This window comes from Osmerus eperlanus, chromosome 15, assembly GCF_963692335.1.
Source record: "Osmerus eperlanus chromosome 15, fOsmEpe2.1, whole genome shotgun sequence".
In the NCBI taxonomy this organism is placed as follows: Eukaryota; Metazoa; Chordata; class Actinopteri; order Osmeriformes; family Osmeridae; genus Osmerus; species Osmerus eperlanus.
In genome coordinates, this window is record NC_085032.1 from 7,656,603 (window position 1) to 7,676,799 (window position 20,197).

Below are 20,197 nucleotides of genomic sequence, written 5' to 3' on the forward strand. Positions count from 1 at the left end.
CAGTATGGCAGGCCGTTAGGGCCAAAACGTGTAATTTAACGTTTGTGTACAGACGTTAAAAACGACCGTATACAGACGGCCATTTTTTACATCTGTACACGTTTGGACAATCTATGCTTCCATGCTATTGGTTGGCATCAACATACCCACTCATTTTTTATGTTGCGACCAACATACCTAGCCTGGTCCTAACCAGACCCTCGTACATTTCATTTGTACAGAGGGTCTGGGATCGCTCCATTGACAAGCGTTAACTTCCTTAAATGCGGGTACTCTGATGAAGTTTAAAACTATTGGATCTGCCCAGAGCCACTCTGATGTGCCATAACCAATCGCTAGCATTCGCCTTAGCCAAGTCCTTCACCACTACTGTAACGGAGCTAGCTGCCGTAGCTGGAAAATCAAACTTTTCCCGAACCCCGTGGGGAGGAGGGCCACAACATCATGGCCACCAACAAAACTTAGCAAAGATTGTTCTTGCTCCGGCTGTTTTTCTCCCAGTTATAATTGATTTAGGCCTACTCACGGTTGGGCATCGTCGATGTGTTTTCCTCTTTCTCAAGTCAACGCTTATGACGAGGAAAGAACACAGGGTTGGGACTGACAAAATCATCAATGCGACCATTAATGAGCACGGCAGCACATTCATAGCAACAAAGTATGTGATCCAATTATGACAGTAAAATTAAGATCGGAGGCCAATAATTATCTTCAACAATTTTGCAATGCATTCCCAGCCCTCCCACACCATTTGTACACAGCCTGGGGAGATCTGCTTCAACAGTGTACACATTAACTTTTATTGGAAATTGTATGCAAACAAAGATCGGACTTTAATTACATAGTGAAGCTCCTGGGTAGGCTACACCTAAGTCAATTCTTGACACGAGTTAAACACAACATCAACGTTTTGAATGTCCTTTATTTTCATTGATTTCATAGTGACTAGTTTAAAGGAATGATCTACTACTGGCTACTAATGATCTACTAATGATCTACTGTAGGCTATACAACAATGTTCATCTGCGTATTGAAAACATTTTCAAACAATAAAGCATGTGCATTGCATTGTAAATGTGTACGATAATGTAATAAACTTTGGACTTCACAACATTACAGAATAAATAATAACAGTTGCATTAAATTAGTAATCACATACAATAATGCTATGATGATTTAGAAAATCCTTATTGTACACAATTGACAGTATACCTTTGGCTTCAAATGTTATGATGCCTGAATATCATCAAAATCCTGCTGGGATGCATTTTGCACATCCAGTGACATGCTCTTGATAATATGATCTCTACCAAGTAACAATATTTTTAAGTTTCGTTTTAGGGTTAATTAGTTTTAGTTTGACAAAAAATAAGTGTTCTTGATAGGTTAATTCAGATTTGTAGCCAATTGTAGTTGGTTTTGCATCTTTGCATTGCATATTTTTTTTCCATCATTTTCCTTTTTAGTAAAATCTCAGTTCACAAATTCATTTTTCGTTTCCTTTTTGATATCAGTTTCAGTTTATGATTATAACCGTGCCAAGTAGAATATATCTTTCTTGATTGTCTCCTGCAATGAACTAATGCTATTTCCCATGTAATATGATTATGCTTTCATGTTGAAAATATGCATCAGAGAGGCCTACAGCCTTGTTGCATCGAGGACTGCTTCCTCATCAGTATACTCGTCCTTGTCAGCCTCTGTGCCTTCCCCCAGAACTGCTATCAATGTAGACAGTGAAGAATCTGGGTTTAAGATTTTAACCAGGGGCAAGTTCACACCCCTGTCTTGAAATATGCGATTTTGCAGAGTCATAGCAAGCATTGAGTCAATGCCCAAGGCATAGAGGGTGGACTCTTCGTGTAGCTCGTTCTTGTCAACACCCACTGTTTCACTGAGGAGAGATTTGATATATTCAGCAGGAGAAGATAAGGAGACAGTTGTATCTCCTCGTGAGTCTGACAGTTGAGTTTTGCGGAGTGTTTCCTCCACTACATCAATCAGACGGACCTTCAGTGCAGCGTTTTGAGAGAGAACATTGTTGATAATGTTTTTGTAGTGAAACCTACACAATGCCTGTTGGGGTTTGTTTAGCAGTAAGGCTTGCTCCAAACCTTCACGTATCTCAGCCACATCCATCAACATCATCCCCTTAGCTTCAAGGAACCTTTGCAAATGGTCTTTGTTCAGCAGAAGACCAAGGTTCAAAGCCCCCCAGTTGATGGACTGCCCAGCAAGTCCAATGTTCCGTCTATACTGACAGAATGTGTCCAGGAACGTGTTTGCTGCACAGTAGTTAGTTTGGGCGGGATTACCAATAAAGGCAGAAATGGAGGAGTAGCACACAAAGTAATCTAACTTGCAGTGTTCTGTTGCATGGTGCAGATTAAGAGCCCCATTCACTTTAGGCTTCATTACTTTCTCATAGAGAGATTTGTCAAGGGTTTCAATCAACCCATCATGCAGGACAACGGCACTGTGGAAAACCCCTCTGATTGGACAGGACGGGAATTCCGGGCCAATCTGACCAATTGCTTTGTGCACATCCTCAGAGACAGAGACATCACACTTGATGCAAACGATGCAGGAACCCGTCTCTTTTTCCACATTGTTTATTTCCACCTGCATGTCTGGTGAGGGATTACGTCTGGAGAAAATGACAACATGCCCTCCCCCTTTCTGGGAAATGAACCTGACTGTTTCAAAGCCCAGCCCAGTGAGACCACCTGTAACAATGTACACCGCTCTTTTTTGGAAAAGCTGGGTGGGTTTCTGTTGCAAGGGAATATTGGAAAGTGCGCCTCTGGAGCCCTCTTTGGCCAGCGACACCACAGGAACCATCCTTAAGTTGAAGTAGGAATCTTGCTCGTCCAAAGGAAGGAACTCAATGCTTCCGGACGTCTGTCTCTGAAAAGTGAAGCTGTCGAGAACAAATGCTCTCCTGTCTAAGTGCAAAGACTTGAGCCAATGATAGACATGTGGCATCTGTGCTCTGAGTGACCCCTTCTGTAAGATGCTAGTCATCAGGATGTTCTGTGTGCGAACGCTATCATTTTCACTTATGACAACTGTATGTGTGAGCAAGCTCTTGGTGTGGGATTCACCAACAATGACAACGTGCTTCACTCCAGGAAAATTGACAGCTTTTGCAACCAAAGACTCATCAAATGGAGGTAGGAGGACAAAAGCATCTATTGTATCAACACCCACAAAAACACCATTGGACTGTCCTCCTATAAGAATACCCCATCCAGATTTGCTTGCTGTAAGAGACAGGACCTTCAGTAGAGCTGAGTCACGAATAGAAGTCACGATTCCCAAAGTTTTCTTTTGTTCTTTTACTTTGGGCAATGCTCTGTTCATGATCTCCCATGCCAACACAAAGTAAGAAACACATGGTGTCTCTTTTAGAAATGGAAATGTACCTGTCTTGTAGCAAGCCTCTTCAGGAACTGTCATCTTTGTGGATGCCACAACTGGATAACAAGAGACAACTTGATCTCCCACTTTAAGTTTGTATACACCCTTCCCTACAGCAGTGACAGTACCATTGAAGTCTAGAGCCAGAACATTGTGTGTCTGAGCATCATGTTTGCTCCAGTAGAGTGTCTGGCCAAAGTTCAGGTCAGAGATGCTGACGGGGAAGTAATCAGAGGAATGAACGCACATCTTGTTGAGCTGAATCTCAACAGTCTTATCGTGAATGTACTGATTCTCCAAGTCAGAGGGAATGGCAGACAAGGTAGTCATTTTGTATGGCTCAGTGGTCTGAAATGTGCAGGGCTCAGTTGTTGAGCAGACTTTCCCTTCGGAGTTTGAGCTCTCCGTTTTTTCAAGAGGAGTGTGAACAATGGTTGGTTTGAAAACCAACCCGTTTTTCACCACCAACTCAGCGTACTTGCTGCATGGATACGATCTTAAAATGTGTGACAGAGCTTGGATGTCGTTAGTGGACATGGAGTTGATGTCAATCCACTGAAACGAGAGCTCAGCCATCTCTGCAGCACATGACCTAATCATGCCAGACAGGGCAAAGCCTGAGCTGACGTGGTCAACTGTGGTTTCTGCTGAGCGATAGGTTATTGCTCTGATGGAATTTGTGAAACGTGTGTCTCTAAGTTCCAGGATGACCTGTCGGAACGTCTCACAGCAGTTCACCATGTTATCCAGAACACTGTCAGATGTATGAGCTGTGAGGTCCTCGTCACCCCACACAAACAAAACCTCCTCAAAGTTCTTCTTTATGTCTGTAATCTTGAGGTTGGCCAAGAGTGTGGCAAATCCATGGCTCAGGATATCCTTAGCATGTGTAAAGGGGATGTATCTAGATTTGGAACTCAAGTGCTGTTGCAAAGACCTCGATATTCCTAACTGGTCAGAGAAAACCAAGGCTTTGCGACCACGATAGGATGCAATGTCTTCAGAGACAACACGGAATTCATTGTGGTAGAAGTACTCCTTAAGTCCAGTAGTGCGGCTCCCAATGTACTTGATCAACACATGCCGAAGCTCAACCAACACCTTGCCCTCTTTGTCAGCGAAGCAGCCACACACCTCAAACTGATGATCCTCCACTTTAGTGGCTCTCAGATAGATGATCATCTCATCTTGCAGGTGTTCATTTACAGTTAAGCTTCCAATTCTGGCTGGGAACCCTGGCCTTCCATCAAATGCATTGGAAACAGTAATAGGAAAAAGTTGCATCAGGTAGTCTAACACTACGGGATGAATGCAATAGTCATGCAATTGAGGCAGCAACTCCTCAGAAACAGTGACAACTGAAATAGCCTCCCCAAATTCTTCCCCATAGTGTATATCCCCCTTGTTTTGGAAAACATTACCATACTGAAATCCAGCCGTGTTCAGGTCAGAGTAGAGCTTCTCAGGAGGAATTAGTAGCTTGCATCTCTTGTAGATGGAGCTCAAGGAAATGTTTTGCTCCTCAATAAGTCTTTCTCGCTTGCACACAACTGTACCCGATGCATAGGTTGCAGTAGAAGACTGCATTTTGAAATGTGTTGTACCTTCATCAGGCTCGACATGCACTTGAATCTCGGGTGCATTCTGTGTGAGAATGAACGGGCTCAGAAAGTCAATGCTGAGTTGCAGTGTATTAAGTGGAACCTTTGGTTTGACACTTTCCAGGGCAACAGTTAAACCCAGATCAGCATAGAAGGCGCCTGGCAAGAGAGGGACACCATTGTGCTTATGTTCCTGGAGGTAAGATAAAGATGGCGAAGACAGATCACAGGTGAAGCCATTGCCATCACTGGTCTGGCTTAGCGCTTTGTGATTACTGGACGTCCCTTTCTGCATTTTTCCATTGATGTACTCTCCCTTTTTGCTATCAAACCTATACCTTGGGAAAGGTGTTGGTAAAGTCTCACACCCCTTGTAGAACTGGTCCCAATCGACACTGACTCCAAGCTCAAACAGTTTGGAGACGACAGAAAGCATTGTCTCATGATCTTTATCTGGTTGCACAGAAGAGATGACTGTGATGTCCTTTCCGAGAGTCTCCATAATGTTCCTCTGTAAAGCCCTTCTGGGGCCTATCTCTACAAAGACCACATTCTTCTTTTGGTCGGCTGCTGACCTCACCGCCTGCTCAAAAGCAACAGGTTCTCGGATGTTCCTGGCCCAGTACTTCCCTGTTGTGAAGTCTGCTTGTTCCACCTCCTTCCCTGTCACTGTTGAGAACAACTTTGTCTCTGTCTCATTCACCTTCAAAGAGCCAACCCTGTCCTCTATTTGGGTTAGGATGGGGTCCATCATATGGCTGTGGTAAGCGGCAGGAACGTCCAGGATATGGAGGAACAGAGTTTTACTCTTGTCCGACATGCTTAACTTCTGGTGGAGACTCTTAATAGCATCTGCATCACCGGAAAGGGTGCAAGACTGTGGGCTGTTGTACGCAGCCATGCAAATCTTTCCAGAGTAATCTGGAAGCATCTTCAAGATTTCCGACACTGCCATGTTGCTAATCACAAGCATTTTTCCACCTGTGACCATACCCTGTAAGACGCTGCGGTGATAAATCACCTTCACAGCATCCTCAAGAGACAAGAGGCCAGAACAGTGGGCGGCAGCAACCTCTCCAACAGAGTGCCCAAGAACAGCATCAGGTTGGACGCCCCAGTGCTTCAGGAGACTGGCGATGCCAACCTGAACGGCGAAGAGCAGAGGCTGGACAACCTCTGGTTTTGAAAAGTCATCAGCCTCAGACTCAGCCTCCAGTCTGTCTAAGATCGCCATGTTTTCGAACTTCTGGAAAAGGCTCTCAACTTCCCTGACCTTCTCTCTGAACACAGGTTCCTCTCTCAGAAGCTGTTTGCACATGCCCTGGTAGGTCACACCATTTCCACAAAATACAAACACTAACCTTGGATCTGAATTTGAGAGGGCAATGTTTTTATTCAGCGTCGATTTCAGTTGATTTTTCAGATCAGCCAGAGTGGAGGTCATGAAAGCCCTCCTGTACCTGTGTTTCAAGTGGCTTCTCCTACACGCAGATGTGTAGACGAGACTTTCCAGGTCAAATTCGCTGTTTGCATCTATCTGCTGAATTGTGTCCTCCATCATCATAGCAATCGACTTGATGGAACTTGCGGATAGGACAAAGCACTTGTGAGATTTCCTACCGCTCTGTTTCGGAGTACGAGTCTGCTTGTATTGTTTGACAATAGCATGTGCATTTGTTCCACCAAAACCAAAGTTATTTATTCCTGCAACCATAACAGCATCTGACCACTTTTCTGGTTTGGTTGGAACTATCAAATTCAGGGCTTTGGCGTCGATACTGGCATTGTCCTCAGAGTAGAAGACAGAAGGTACTATGGTTTCATTCTTCATCATCAAAAGTACCTTGATCAGCCCTGCGGCGCCGGCTGCAGATTCTGTGTGGCCGATGTTGCCTTTCACAGAGCCGATGCGGAGTGTGTCTGAGCCAGGAGGTCTGGCTGTGGCGATGACTTTGGAGATGCTCCCTGCCTCTGTAGGGTCCCCAACTGGGGTTCCAGTCCCATGCGCCTCGATGTACTGGACATTGGACAGGTCAGACGCAGAGTAGATTGTGCGCAGCAGCGCCTCCTGTTGGACCATGGACGGCTTGGTGATTGGAGTGACCGAGCGGCCATCTTGGTTGACGGCAGTTTTGCTGATGATGCCCCATATTTCATTGCCGTCCTTGAGAGCCTGTATAATACAGTTAATGTGCGATATCACTTTTAACAATTTGTTCATTTAATGTGGCTCAAGTTTAAATAAGGATATTTTGCTTCTTTGATGACTGATTTTACATATAAAATACATTACTTGTTTCAATGGCTTTAACAACACAATCCCACAGCCTTCACCCCTGCCGTAGCCATCTGCTCTGCTGGAGAAAGGTTTGCTGGTGCCTTCAGGTGAGATCATCTTTGCTTTGCTGAGAGCAACAAAGAATCTGGGCTCCAGAATACAGCTGACACCCCCACACAGAGCCATTTCACAGTCACCTGATAAGAGGAAGCAAATAGAAGGCATGTTACATCCTTGACTTGTCTTGTATTATCAATCCAAGGTTATTGTTGAATTTCCCTAGGCTATGTACACTGGATATAATATGTACTTTAAGACCTACCTTGTTTCAATGCTTGACATCCTAAATGAATAGCAACCAGAGAAGATGAACAGGCACAGTCAATGGACAGTGAGGGTCCAGTGAAATTGAACATGTAGGAGACTCGATTGGCTGCTATGCTCATCGCCATGCCAGTGCCTGTGTAGTGGTTGATATCATTTGGGCTTGTCTGTGCAGCACAACTCTCATAATCTCGGTTCATGAGCCCTTCAAAGTAATGCAGACACAAGCAGCACATGAGGTGTGGCCTTACAAAATATACATTTTAAATGAATCCTTGTTAAAGCTGGTAACTAATTATCACTTACCCATATATACTCCTGTTCTGGTCCCACTTGCCTTTTCCATTGGCAGTCCAGCATTCTCTAAAGTTCTATATGTACACTCAAGAAGGAGTTTGTGCTGAGGGTCCATTTTTTCCACTTCAGTTTCTGTCATGCTGAAGAATTTGTGATCAAATTCATTAAACCTGGGAATAGTAAAAAAACAAAATATGTATACCGAATATGTTTAATTCATGTCAGAATTTAGAATGCGGGTGAAATGCGTGCTTTTGACTGTTAATAATTAACACAATATGTGGAGTATACTAAAGTATTTCTAGATCCCCAAATCAATTCATTTGAGGTGTAAAATAAGACAGTTGATGTGCTAGTCTGTTAACAAAATATTTTACTCAGCATGTAAATGAATATTCAAATATTTTATATCCTTCAAGGGACAAGATAAGAGAACATACCCTTCAATGAGAGCAGCTTTTTGCGTGCGAGATGTTCCTGTTTTGTTGTCGTCTGGGTCATACCATTCGGACATGTCAAATCTTTCTTTTGGAATTGGCACAGCACAGTTCCTCCCCTCCAACAGCACATTCCAGAAATGTTGAAGCCCCTCTCCTGTCAAAAGCAAAAACTCAACATTTAGTAAATCACTATATCATCGGAATATATTGTATGTGACAAATATAATAATGTACAAGTCTCTGATACATAATATTATGTAAAGCAAAAAGAAATGTGTACCTCCTGGAAAATTGCATCCCATGCCAATGACAGCGATTTCATCTTCAGTGTCCCCCATATTCACCTCACAGTGAAATACTGCTGAGGATCAACGCACAGACAGTGTTTTACCAATATGCATCAAAATATGTCATCTAAATATAATAACAGTCAATCACAGCACTTGCTCTAAGTTTCAGACATTGAAGTTTGACCAAGAATTAATACAGTAAATAACCAATTCAACTGTATACTTTAGTCCTACCTTGTCTGCAGTGAATCCTGGGTTGGTACTGACAGCATTTTCTTATTAAACCTTTTTTATCTTTGTCCAACCTTTTATTGGAAACCTAACAGATGCTTTCAGGTGCCTTGTAAATGATTAACAATGTGTATGTGTTCCAGGGTTTGCCGTTCAAGGGTGACAACACCCTTGAACACGTACATTATTGGCGATAAAGTACTGCCTCTCGTACCTTATTGCTTAAATACAACCTACGTATCTGCACTGATGACTCCTTTGGAACTTTATCTACATATGCAGCCGTCATGGAAACCTGACTTGTGATTGTTGATGTGTCTGTTTCACTAAGTGAGTCATCACTGACTAAGGTAGAAAAGATAATCGACCTTGGCCGGGTTTCCCAGATTCGTTAAGAAGCTCTTAAGCGCTAAGAGCTTCTTAGGAGCGTTCTAAGAGCGCTGTGAAAGAAGGACGTGTTTCCCAGAGTCGTTCTTAGCTTAAGAAGATCTTTCACTAAGAAGGAAATGTAAGATCAGCCTGACCCACTCTTAACAGCCTTCTTAGCGACCAAACGCTCACTGCAGCTGCATCAGGGAAAGTTATATCTGACACTCAAAGGAAAGGAATACTAAAACCATGCGTGATGATAAATGTGCGCCCACAGCTGCAGAACAAGAAAAATAATAGCATAAGAAGAAAAATAAAGATATAAAAATAAATAATTGCCCATGTGTTCCTGTAGCACATACAGTTAGGTCCATAAATATTTGGACATTGACACAATTTTCATCATTTTGGCTCTGTATACCACCACAATGGATTTGAAATGAAACAATCAAGATGTGCTTTAAGTGCAGACTTTCAGCTTTAATTTCAGGGTATTTACATCCAAATCAGGTGAACGGTGTAGGAATTACAATACATTTCATATGTGCCCCCCCCCATTGAAATCAAAAGGCTGTTATGGTAAGACCGATTATGTTCTATACAGATAAAACAGCCTGGGGTCAAATTGACACCAAACATAATAGGAGGGTTACATAAACATGCCCTTACACGCTAAATGTCTGTTATTACATGCTATATTAATATAACTTTTAGGGAGGAACACTTTTAGTTATGACGTTAAACTATACTTTGTCACGAAATATAGTTGTAGCAAATAGCAAATGTTCGTCTTTGAAACTACCTACAGATTTGAAAATCCCGTTGGCTAATTACAGGGCCTAACCTAAATAATGAAAATAATAACTGAACTTGTAACAGTTTTGTTGCAAAGCACACTATTATGGTGAAATGTTATCTCGTGTTTGTTGAGTTAAAACCGAAATATTGTTGTTGCATAGCAAGCATCATAGCAAAAAGGCTAACAAACGTAAGAGTTAGCCTATACCCATTTTTTTTTTCAATTCGCCATTTCACACAATTAAAAAAACCAAAAATGTGCAGGAACTTTAGGCCTATATTTATAATATTATGAATTGTCCGTTCCATTTGGGAGACCCAGTCAAATGAGCTGTCTGTCCCTCTCCACTTTTTTCACACAGCTTCTGTGCACGGCACCTTCAAAGCAAGCAGGGGTGCCTGCAGCTGCCTGAAGGGGGCGCCAATTTTCCAATACCCCACACAGTGAAATGATAGAAAAGAGAAAATCGCTTCGCAGCGCAGAGATTTTTATTTATTTATTTTATGCTCGTGCGCCCCCCACGTGACATGAAAAAATGCCGCCCGGGCGGCTGCCCGGTCCGCCCGTGCCTAAAACCGCCCCTGCATGACACCGATCCTCCTGCGCCATGCCCGGACACACATCAGAATGCCCACCATACGGGACGAGGTCCGCCAGGTCCACCGTGGATTTCATGCCATGGCTGGGATCCCCCGGGTGATTGGTGTCGTGGATGGCACACTGATCCCAATCCACAATCCCTCCCTGGTGGATCCGTGCTGGATTGGGAGGAAACATTACGCTGCCTTCAACATAGGGTGCCACCCCCCTACTCCCAACATTAAACCCACTACCATCACACAACCCATACCAACTATCATGTAGGCTATAGGGCTTGAAAGCTAGGAAATGACGCAAAATGATCCACAGAACACATGGTTGAAAAGGAAAAGAAGTTTATTTAAAAAAAGAAGAGAAACAGGCTGTTGTGATTTATGCGCTGATAAAGTGGTGGGTGATCGATTTGCCTGGCATCGATTGACTTAGTTTCAGCACCACGGCGGTGGGCAGCTCCCTCTAAGAGCTTCTTAAGAAGCTTCTTTGGCGGGATCTTAAGAAGGCAGTTAAGAACGCGTCTGGGAAACACCCCTATCTTAGCGCTCCTTCTTAGCCGAACCCTTCTTAAGAGCCTTCTTAAGTCCTTAAAAACGATCGAATCTGGGAAACCCGGCCCTTATCAGTGATAAGTGTGATAAGTCTGGTGAAGCGTTCATGTTACATCACAAGGGGAGCAATACGAGCACCCTTGGACTAACTAGAGATGATTCCTGAGAAACCTCAACCATAAATACATTTAATTTAGTCTTTAGAACAACTCAGTGTTTACTGCCCTGAGACCTTTTAGTTTTCCATCATTTATTAGACACGTATTCAGTAGCATCTAACAATATAGATAAATCTGTGTGACGACAGTATATTTTGTAATGGTGTCTATTAGGGACTTATAAAATATGATGACTCAAAGAAAAAAGTTATTCATGGTCAAAGAACAGAAGACAAAAAGTAAATCAAATTTGGCTTTGCCAATGTTAGCATGTACATTGATTGATTTGTTTAACTTCCTGGAACAGTACTTTTATTTTCTTGTTTCCTTTTACAATGTGTATTGCATTGCTCTAAGTTTAATGCTTTGATGATCTCATCTTAAGAATGAACTCTTGTTTGTATTTACTATAATAATTTGTTTCCCATATCATTGGATTTCATCACTTTATACATTCTCCAATTGTATCAACTTCAACAGACTTTATTTTATTGTTTCAGGTGTCTGATACTATATGTTATTAGTTTGCAACCCCCCCCCCACACACACACACACACACACATACAAACACACGCACACACACAAACACACACTCTGGCTTGGAATGATTGTGATTCTGGACTGTGATTCTGATGAAGGCAATATTGTTCTGGGATTTTTCCTTTCTGTTGTTGAGTATCTTTACTTTCTTTCTTTGATTATTTGTTCTTTGTTTTAGTGATGGCCAAAGCAATCAAACCAATTGCATTATCATCGACTTAGTTTGCTATGATCCGACCAGTTCTGCTGCAAAGAAGTATCTACTTTTTACAGTACAGTATATATTTTATGTTCCAAATTTTAAATTATGATGTAGAACAGACATTTTGGTTGTTTCTTAATTGTATACTAAATTCTTGTAGATTGTACCATCTTCTAATTTAGATGAAATCCTTAGTTAATTAAATATTACAGAAGAGTGTTTCAAAATACTGTAATTGCACACTATGTTACCAGGATTATAGACAAATTAATAATTAAGGATGACACAAACATTATCAGCCTTAATTAAATACTAAAGAAAAACAGTGAACAAAGTTTTTAAATGCATGCATTTTTTATTATATCATTATAAATCGTGATCAAATACTGTTAAAATGTTTTCAGAAGTGCAATATGCAAAAATTATAATCATTGTCATCATTATTTAATGACTAAATTAACATATTTCTTAAAAAACACAATTTAACAAGTTTCAAAATGTAAACATCATTTTCTTATGGAAACCAGAGGCACAAATATAATGCATTGTTACATAGTAAGTGGGAAGGTCTATAAAAGTGAACTATTGCACTAGGAGTAACATCTTTCCTGTAATGGTAAGACAGAGAAGAGATCCACATACTGTTGTGAGAGTAGGGGATCTAAGCGTTGCACTAATAATCTACATTAGTAACAGTCAGGATCAAATGCATAATTCAACCTTTCACAAGTAGTGTGAGTTGAAACATTTAAATTAGGATTGGATTTGCTAAAGCTCATCTGAGTTGCATACATGTTAACTGGTGGGTTGGATGCATCTGACTGTCCAATGTCCTTCTTTTCATCACTGACTTGAATGCTACATTTTCCAAAGAAGGTTAGAAACACTGGTATAAAAGTCACACCATGTAAAGCCCCAAACAAAATGACCAGGAACATTATTTTAAAGAAGGTTCTGAAGATGTAGCTCTCAGATGCAGACAGAACCACTACTCCTAAAATAGTAGACAGAGCCCCCTGAATGATAGGATACCCCAACATAAAAACAGCCTCTATTAATTTCTCGTCAGCTGTGGGCTGTTTGCTTGTGACAAAGGCATAAGAAATGTGAGCAGAGAAGTCCACTGAGAACCCGATGCAGATGACAAGATTGATCATGGAGACAGAGTCTAGGTTAACATCCCATAAAGCCATGAAACCAGCAACTCCAACTATGACCGAGGCAATGGCAAAGGTCACCCATAGGGAACATATGGGACTGGGAATTAGCAGAAGAGAGATGACCAACATAGCAACAGTGGCCACAACAATGTTTTGGATGGTGTTAGTAACAATGACTGCATATTGATCAAAGAAAATGAAAGCAGGGTGGTAGACAACCAAGGCCTCAGGACAGGCTTCAGCTATTTTTCTGAACTCATTCAGCATGTCCTTTTCATCAATGGCTGTCCGAATATCAACTGTCTGGACAAACATTCTGGAGGCATAAATATGCCCTTCAGTCACTGAAAAGTTCACATCCTGTCTAAAAGCTTGTGTGGCAGGTGAAAAATTGAAAAAAGTTGGTAAATTATCAATGAAGAGTCTCTTGTCATTAAGATTCAGACTTGTTGCATTTCCATATGTCAGATATTGATTTAGCCAAGATATAGTCGTATTTTTGGCGACCAATGGTCGATTATCAATGGTTAGATCCTCAAATTTGTGAAGACAAGCATCAAGCTTGTCCCGGGAATTAGCATCCCAGTATCGGAAGTGTGTGTCTGTCACAACAACCATCACATTCGGGCCGAATTCTGAGAAGTACTGGTTCTCGACATCATAATAGCTACCCACATATGAGCCATCAGTTGCTAACTGTTTCAGATCGATGCCCTCTTTCATTTGGAAGCAGCCATAAATGCTTGCAGCCAAATACCCAGCATAGAGGAGCATTACAAACCCCTTGGTCAACTTCTTTGTCAGAAATGGCCCATAATAGTTCTTGAAAAAGTTGTTGATTGGCATTGGTTCTTCCTTCCCTGTGTCTTTATCATAGTAGCCCCCTTCACTGCATGTGTTGTACTTGGCAGAGCTGGGTTCTGGTACCTTCATGCAAGTCAGCCAGTGCCTGTTGCTTTCCTCTCTGCGTCCGTTCATTGCTAAGAACGCACCAAAGAAAGTGATGTTGTACAAGTAACAGAATACAACCGCAGTGCCAGTATACATACAGAAAGACTGCACAGAAGCAAAGGGAGTTAAGAGACCAATATAGAAAGCCAAGGCGTCGGTCAGTGTTGTGATGGTGATGGAAACTGCCGCATCTTTGTACGTCTCTGCCATACGGTCCTCTACTCTGTGGTTAACTTGAGACTTCTGCCAGCAAGAAATCATGATGAACATATCATCAACACCGATTCCTAAAGAAAACAAAATACAATATGCAAATTATTACAGCATGTAATCTACATACACCCTGTCTTTTAAGATTGTTGCATTGTAACAGAGCACAGGATCTCTCTTAAATCGTTTGGTGTGTCACAACTTGAAAATGTCTGTAACAGTCTGTAAACTTACCCAGAATCAAAAATGGAGCACTTGCCACAGTCGTAGCGAAGGGCATCCCACAGTAGAGCAACAACCCAAAACTGGACACCACTGCCAAGCCTGCTGAGAGGACACCGAAGGTGGCCACCCACACCTTATTCCTCACACAGTCCAACCTAGAAACAACACACCTCTCTTTAGCTAAGAGTTCATCCATCAAACAATACTGTAAATAGTAAGTACAGCAGATAACAGCTCTTTAACAAATAACAGATAACAGAACAGGTGCTCCTGTGCCACATACACCCACTAAAGACCAGCTAAATTATTTCTTTCTTTCTTTTTACTCTGTAAGGTCAATGTCTGCACTATGCATTTCATATGCAAAATAACATGTTGTATCCCCAAAATGTGCATAATACAACATTTTGACATAATCGTGCAAACAGATCTCAACAGGTTAAAAAACAACATATATATGATAAGAACAACATATAGAAGTTGCATATAGAAGTGCAAAGTTCTGAATAGCAGCATGGTATGGGGAAACGCAATTTCGATCGTCTGTGTAATTACTTGTTGCATGGTCTGATTGACAATAAAGTTAACTTTACATTTAGTCATTTAGCAGACGCTCTTATCCAGAGAGACTTACAGTAAGTACAGGGACATTCCCCTGAGGTAAGTAGGGTGAAGTGCCTTGCCCAAGGACACAACGTCAATTTGCACAGCCAATCGAACCGGCAACCTTCTGATTAATAGCCTGATTCCTTAACCGCTCAGCCATCTGACCCCCCCCCACTTTGACTTTGACTTTAAAACTGCTTCAAGCTTTTAACGTCATCATTTGTTTACCATTGTATTTTCGATAATATGTTCATTATATAGATAAGTAAGAGTGATTATAAAGTTGATGTGAGGTAGAATGAAGACAAGACATACCTCATACATGACACGATAGAGAAAGTAATGGCGATGGTATATGTCACTGAGAACAAAGGGATGATGGAGTCTGTGCTCTTTTCAAATTCCTCTTCCCTTGATAGTGAAGTGAAATAAGAAACTGACATCTACAATTGTCAAAGAAAGGTAAGACATTAGTGGTACATCCCTCACACTGTTTTAAAACAAATTTTCAGAACACGTTTGGAAAATACTTCAAAAGTTATAATTTGTGAGATGTGAGACTGGCAATATTCCAAATCTATTTGAAAGAAAAAAAGGTAACACTTTACAATAAGGGTGCATTAATGAGCGGTCATTAATGCTTTAACTAATGCATGAATAATCAAATGTTGTCTATCTGATCTGTATCTGTTTTAATGAATAATTAGTTAATGATTTGTGAGTGTATTATTATGTTATGACTTTATCTGGTGAGGCACATGATTAACAAATGATTAAGTAACGTCTCGAGGTTATGGTTGTTGAGTATTGATGCTGGACTAGCCACACACCATCCACACTACGTTAGTTCTGTGGAACAGTTGCGCATTGACTCATACGTCAGATATAGCAGACGAAGAAGGGGTAAGCAGTGCTGCACGCAAATATCAGAGCATCAAAATCTGAACGACGGACCGCCATGACTGAAATGGCGGTATCCGTTCGCGTGTTCTCCATGTTCCGCATGAACCCTTTCCCTATTCATCTGGTAGTCCAGTGGCTCAGTCCGGTTGTCGATGTCTGGCAGAAATCCGCCGTTGTGGTAATTAACACATGAATTAACGGTATTACCATTAGTTTACCCTGTTAGCTCAAGGTTTTACTATCTGTATTAGTTCGCAAATTAAATTGAGTAGTTAACTCACCTATCAGTTCATGTGTTAATATTGAATTGATCCATTAATTAAGTAGTAATACTTAATTACTAATTGCATAATTAATGCACCCTTATTGTAAAGTTTTACCGAAAATAATAGTTTATGTTCCAAGTTCATATATAAACAGATTTTGTATTGTACGTTATTATAGAATGTACTGTTACTAAATGTGTACAATCTTAAAAGTTCTTACCTCGTTGTCTTCAATCTTAGAAATGTTGTTGATGAACTCTGTCAGCCACATTGTATTTACAGTCCGGTTCACATCATTTAAGAAATAAAATAGCCTGATAGCTTTTGCACTCTCAATTTCCTCTGACCCTGGTTTAAGTTTCACACCACCAATCTCAGAGGCAGTGAAAATACTACCATTAAATGGGTACGTAATGGGTGTGCTCTCAGAATCAGCAGTTTTAACAATGTCAAAAATGGAATTTGTCATACATTCTCCAGCAATCATAGCACAAATGTCATTGAAGCCAATTGTTGCTACTTTAATATCCTTAACAAGTTGGTCCATTTCAACAATCTTTGCAAAAACGTTGTTTGAGAACACATTTACCGTGTCACTCAAAATCAGAGACGCAAAAGTCCCTTCAGTATACAATCTTAAGCGAGAGAATTCGCTGTCATTAGTTGGGAAGTAAGTTTTGACAATGAATCTCTCGTGTTTAGCAGGTCCATTCACGGGTGTAAACTGCTCTTCAATGCCATTTGCCTCTCTGTCTTTGAGGAAATAGAATCCTCCTCCGAGACCGGCTGAGATGAACAGAGGAATAATAAAAAACCACCAATGATGCCTTCCAACAAAATTGCCCAGTTTTCCAAAACCCTTTGATATGGGCTTTTCAATGCAGTTTGTATTGCAACCAGTCATTTTTGAAAACGATCTCAACTTGAAGTTCAGGAGGAGAAAACGTGCTTCCTTTGACTTCCACCCAGCTGACAAGATAATTATACAGTCTGCTATAACTGTGGAAACATTTACTTCCCTAAAATAGTTGACCAAGTAATGAGACATGGGCGTTTATGGCTGCATCAGATAAAGTACAATTAACCATTAACTAGTGTGGTTGTTTCCACAGAAGGCAGTAATTACTGACAATTTGTCTGTAGTGAAACCAGACACATTTACAGTAACATGGAAGAATGACTGTGCTATACATTTTGGGGGGACAAGACAGCTTATGGGGACAGTCTATGTCTATGCATAGACCCTCAGATCTGATTGTAATTCTGTCAAAATAACAGCACCCATCGTTATTCAGAATTGAAGCATATCCTCCATTTGTTTGTGACTTGTGCTTTAAGGGATCTATTCTAGACCATACTAGAAGTACATACAATTTGGCTAACACACATTAACATATTAATTTAAACATTGTATTGACTACAACAGATATGTTCATTAGAACACACATTTTATAATGCTTTTTTATTTTACAAATGGTAAATATGCAAAATTCCGACCCCCCAAATGTTAATTAATGTCAATATAATGGCTAACTTTACAATATAATTTTCAAGTATGTGTAAATGTTTAAAGAATATTTTACAAAAATACATTTTTGTACTTCCTGTGTAATGTGACCTTGCCTAGGTTTTGACTATCTTCAACCGAGGCTTTTTATAATCAAAATATATTTATATAATGAACAGCATTAGATGATACCCCTGGACAGTTCTGCAAGCACCTATGGTTGAGTAAAAAATGCAATCCAGCCTGGCAAAGCAAAGCTATCACCAACTGTTACATCCCCCAGTCTAAGCGATTCTTTGAGTGCGCTAAGGGGCCCAGGGAGAGCGAGGCACCTACAAAGGCTGCTAGGGTAGAGAGCACCCACTTAGGGGATATTTTGTCATCCGCTACGACCTCAAATGTGGTTGAGGCCCAGAGAGAGGTAAATCTGTTAGGAAAATTGAAGATGTAACTGTTATCCTGTATAAGAATGATTCTGTGTTCAGTATTCCTTGGGTGCAAAGAGGCCTACCCCCAAATCTGAACTCTGGGTAAACATACAAGACCCTTATCTAGGGGTTGAGGACTAGGAAGAAGGGGACTATAGGTGGAGACGCAAGGTCTGGAGAACTTTGTTTGACACCTATGTGAAGGAGCTTTTACGACATCAGGAGATCCTGTTGTTGTGTTTCAATCAGGGTTGATGTCGTAAACACGCACACACGTAAACACGCACGCACACGCGCGCCAGGTCTATGCAAGGGAGCCAATGAAAGAAGAGCCATGGGACATTTGCATGCCTTTGTTTTAACCAATGACTGTCAAGAGCGGGTCTGTTTAAATAGGTAGCTAGCACAACATGCTAGCAGACAACTTTGTAGCACAATGGCGTGTGATGTTTTGTTTCATTGCGTCCGGCCGCAAGCAAGAAAGCTTTCTTAACGTGTTCACCGACTGACTGTGCAATGCTTGATAGATTAATATTCCTGACAAAATCCCTCAGAGCGTTGTGGACGTCCATATGGACGTCGTCGCTAGGGGGAGTCTTCGCATGGACGGACGGCGACGGCAGGTCGATCTTCGCATGGACGGACGGTGATGACAGAGATGTTGAGAGGGTCGTCCCTGATCAGCATGGACTGATCCATCGCTAGGGGGAGTCCAGAGCATGGACGGACGGCGACGAACGGACGAGGATGTTGAGCTAAATGAGAGCCGGCGAAGGCTACCTTAGAATGTACAGCAACCTTGGATGACTCAAGAAGTTTAGTCACGTACATTCTATGGTAGCCTTCGCTGGCTCTCATTTAGTTCAACATCCTCGTCCGTTCGTCCTGCTAAACATGGACGGCCCTCTCAACCATTCAGGTGCCATCGCCATCCGTCCATGCTCTGGGCTCCCCCTAGCGACGGACGTCCATGCTAATCAGGGACGGCCCTCTTAACATCATTGCCGTCCGTCCGTCCATGCGAAGATCGACCTGCCATCGCTGTCCGTCCATGCGAAGACTACTCCTAGCGACGACGTCCATATGGACGTCCACAACGCTCTGAGGGATTTAGCCCCTACTGGGCCCAGAAAGGGGATAGTAGCTTAGCAACATGTTTTGATTCGGTAGTTTCCCTTGAGGAAGCAAAAACCAGTAAGAGAGCGTACTATATGGACAACGGTGTGCTAATGCGTAAATGGAAAGCCTGTGACATAGACAGTGAATGGAGCATTGTGTCACAGGTGGTGCTTCCCACTTCGTATACACAGCAAGTCCTGTCTGTGGCTCATGATCCAGCATGGTCTGGCCACTTAGGTATCGTGTTCCGTGCCGCATGAAATGAATACACAATGGATTAGAGGCAAATCATTAGTTTTACTAATAGAGTACAGTAGCAATTGATTACCACCTGTATGAAAGCTACAACAGTCCACCCGAACTTTCTAGTCCAACATGATTGGCTGTCAGAACATAACGCAGCCCCATATACTACATTGGGGATCTCGAAAACATACGACCGAATACTTCAACACTTTTTCTGGCCTGGGTTGAAATTGGATGTTGTAGACTTCTGCAAAACCTGTCTGTGTGTCAGATCATTCACAAGCGCTTCTCCTGTCTGGCCCCCCAGTGGTGGAACCAACTCCCCACCTCCATCAGAGACACTGACTGTCTCCCCACCTTCAAGAAAAGGCTCAAGACGCACTTGTTCCGGGAGTACAACGGTACTTGGTTTAGGAAGGAATGGTTTGCTGGACCCCATGTTAGTTTCCTCAAGGATCACAATGACTCTTGCTTAGAGTCTT

At 41.7% G+C, this 20,197-nt stretch overlaps 2 protein-coding genes and 1 pseudogene across 2 annotated transcripts; all 3 read right to left on the reverse strand.

The window, feature by feature from the left end:
- LOC134035308 (patched domain-containing protein 3-like) overlaps nt 1-20,197 on the reverse strand; it is a 31,940-nt pseudogene that overhangs the window by 5,214 nt on the left and 6,529 nt on the right.
- LOC134035401 (phthioceranic/hydroxyphthioceranic acid synthase-like) lies at nt 997-8,698 on the reverse strand. The gene is made up of 6 exons (XM_062480402.1): nt 8,641-8,698; nt 8,361-8,514; nt 7,930-8,090; nt 7,622-7,828; nt 7,315-7,496; nt 997-7,194 (listed from the first exon to the last, which is right to left on the reverse strand). The coding sequence occupies exons 1-6, from the start codon at nt 8,696-8,698 to the stop codon at nt 1,642-1,644; spliced, it is 6,315 nt and encodes a 2,104-aa protein (XP_062336386.1). The 3' UTR covers nt 997-1,641.
- LOC134035402 (patched domain-containing protein 3-like) lies at nt 12,437-17,323 on the reverse strand. Its single transcript, XM_062480403.1, has 4 exons — nt 16,636-17,323; nt 15,562-15,689; nt 14,650-14,795; nt 12,437-14,492 (listed from the first exon to the last, which is right to left on the reverse strand). The coding sequence occupies exons 1-4, from the start codon at nt 17,317-17,319 to the stop codon at nt 12,781-12,783; spliced, it is 2,670 nt and encodes an 889-aa protein (XP_062336387.1). The 5' UTR covers nt 17,320-17,323; the 3' UTR covers nt 12,437-12,780.